Genomic DNA, 1,275 nt, shown 5'->3' with positions numbered 1-1,275 from the left:
TCCGTATTCAAATCAGAATCAGAATCAGAACCTGAATTCGAATTCGAATCTGAATCTGAATCCGAATCTGAATCCGAATCTGAATCCGAATCTGAAACCGAATCTGAATCCGAATCTAAATCCGAATCTGAATCTGAATCTAAATCCGAATCTGAATCCGAATCTGAATCCGAATCTGAATCAGAATCTGAATTCGAATCTGAATCTGAATCCGAATCTGAATCCGAATCCGAATCCAAATCCGAATCCGAATCCGAATCCGAATACAAATCTGAATATGAATCTGAATTCGAATCCGAATCCAAATCCGAAATCGAATCCGAATCCGAATACAAATCTGAATCTGAATCTGAATCCGAATGTGAAACCGAATCTTAATTCGAATCTGAATCCGAAACTGAATCCGAATCTGAATCCAAATCTGAATCCGAATCTGAATCCGAATCTGAATCCGAATCTGAATTCGAATCTGAATCCGAATCTGAATCCGATTCTAAAACCGAATCCGAATCCAAATCCGAAACCGAATCCGAATCCGAATACAAATCTGAATATGAATCTGAATCCGAATCTGAATCCGAATCTGAATCCAAATATGAATCCAAATCTGAATCCGAATCTTAATCCGAATCTGAATCCAAATCTGAATCCGAATCTGAATGTGAATCTGAATCCGAATCTGAATCCGATTCTGAATCCAAATCCAAATCCTAATCCGAATCCGAATTGGAATACCAATCTGAATATGAATCTGAATCCGAATCTGAATCCGAATGTGAATCCGAATGTGAATCCGAATCTGAATCCGAATCTCAATCCGAATGTGAATCCGAATGTGAATCCGAATCTGAATCCGAATCTGAATCCAAATCTGAATCCAAATCTTAATCCAAATCTTAATCCAAATCTTAATCCGAATCTCAATCTGACTCCGAATCTGAATCCGAATCTGAATCTGAATCTGAATCCGAATGTGAATCCGGATCCAAATCTGAGTCCGAATCTGAATCCGAGTCTGAATCTGAATCCGAATCTCAATCTGAATCCGGATTGGAATTCAGAATCAGAATAAGACAGAAACAGAATCAGTATCCGAATTCGAATTCAAAATCAAAATAAGACAGAATTAGAATCAGAATTCGAATCTTAATCCGAATATAAATCCAAAACCGAATCCAAATCCAAATTCGAATCCAAATCCGAAACCGAATCCCATTTTAAATCCGATCCTGATTCCGTATTCAAATCAGAATCAGAACCTGAATTCGAATTCGA

At 37.5% G+C, this 1,275-nt stretch overlaps 1 protein-coding gene across 1 annotated transcript; it reads left to right on the top strand.

Annotated features, from left to right (window-relative positions):
• The first annotated feature begins 595 nt into the window (after positions 1-595).
• LOC134206196 (circumsporozoite protein-like) lies at positions 596-1,072 on the top strand. Its single transcript, XM_062681885.1, has one exon. It carries the CDS (start codon positions 596-598, stop codon positions 1,070-1,072), a length of 477 nt encoding a protein of 158 aa, XP_062537869.1.
• Positions 1,073-1,275: the final 203 nt, after the last annotated feature.

This window comes from Armigeres subalbatus, chromosome 1 (genome assembly GCF_024139115.2).
Source record: "Armigeres subalbatus isolate Guangzhou_Male chromosome 1, GZ_Asu_2, whole genome shotgun sequence".
NCBI lineage: Eukaryota > Metazoa > Arthropoda > Insecta > Diptera > Culicidae > Armigeres > Armigeres subalbatus.
Note: the sequence above shows the minus strand (reverse complement) of the source record. Positions and strands in the feature narration are given on the sequence as shown.

Bases quoted from the DNA above. Each gene is read 5' to 3' on its own strand.
- LOC134206196 (XM_062681885.1), top strand. From the start codon at position 596: ATGAATCCAAATCTGAATCCGAATCTTAATCCGAATCTGAATCCAAAT.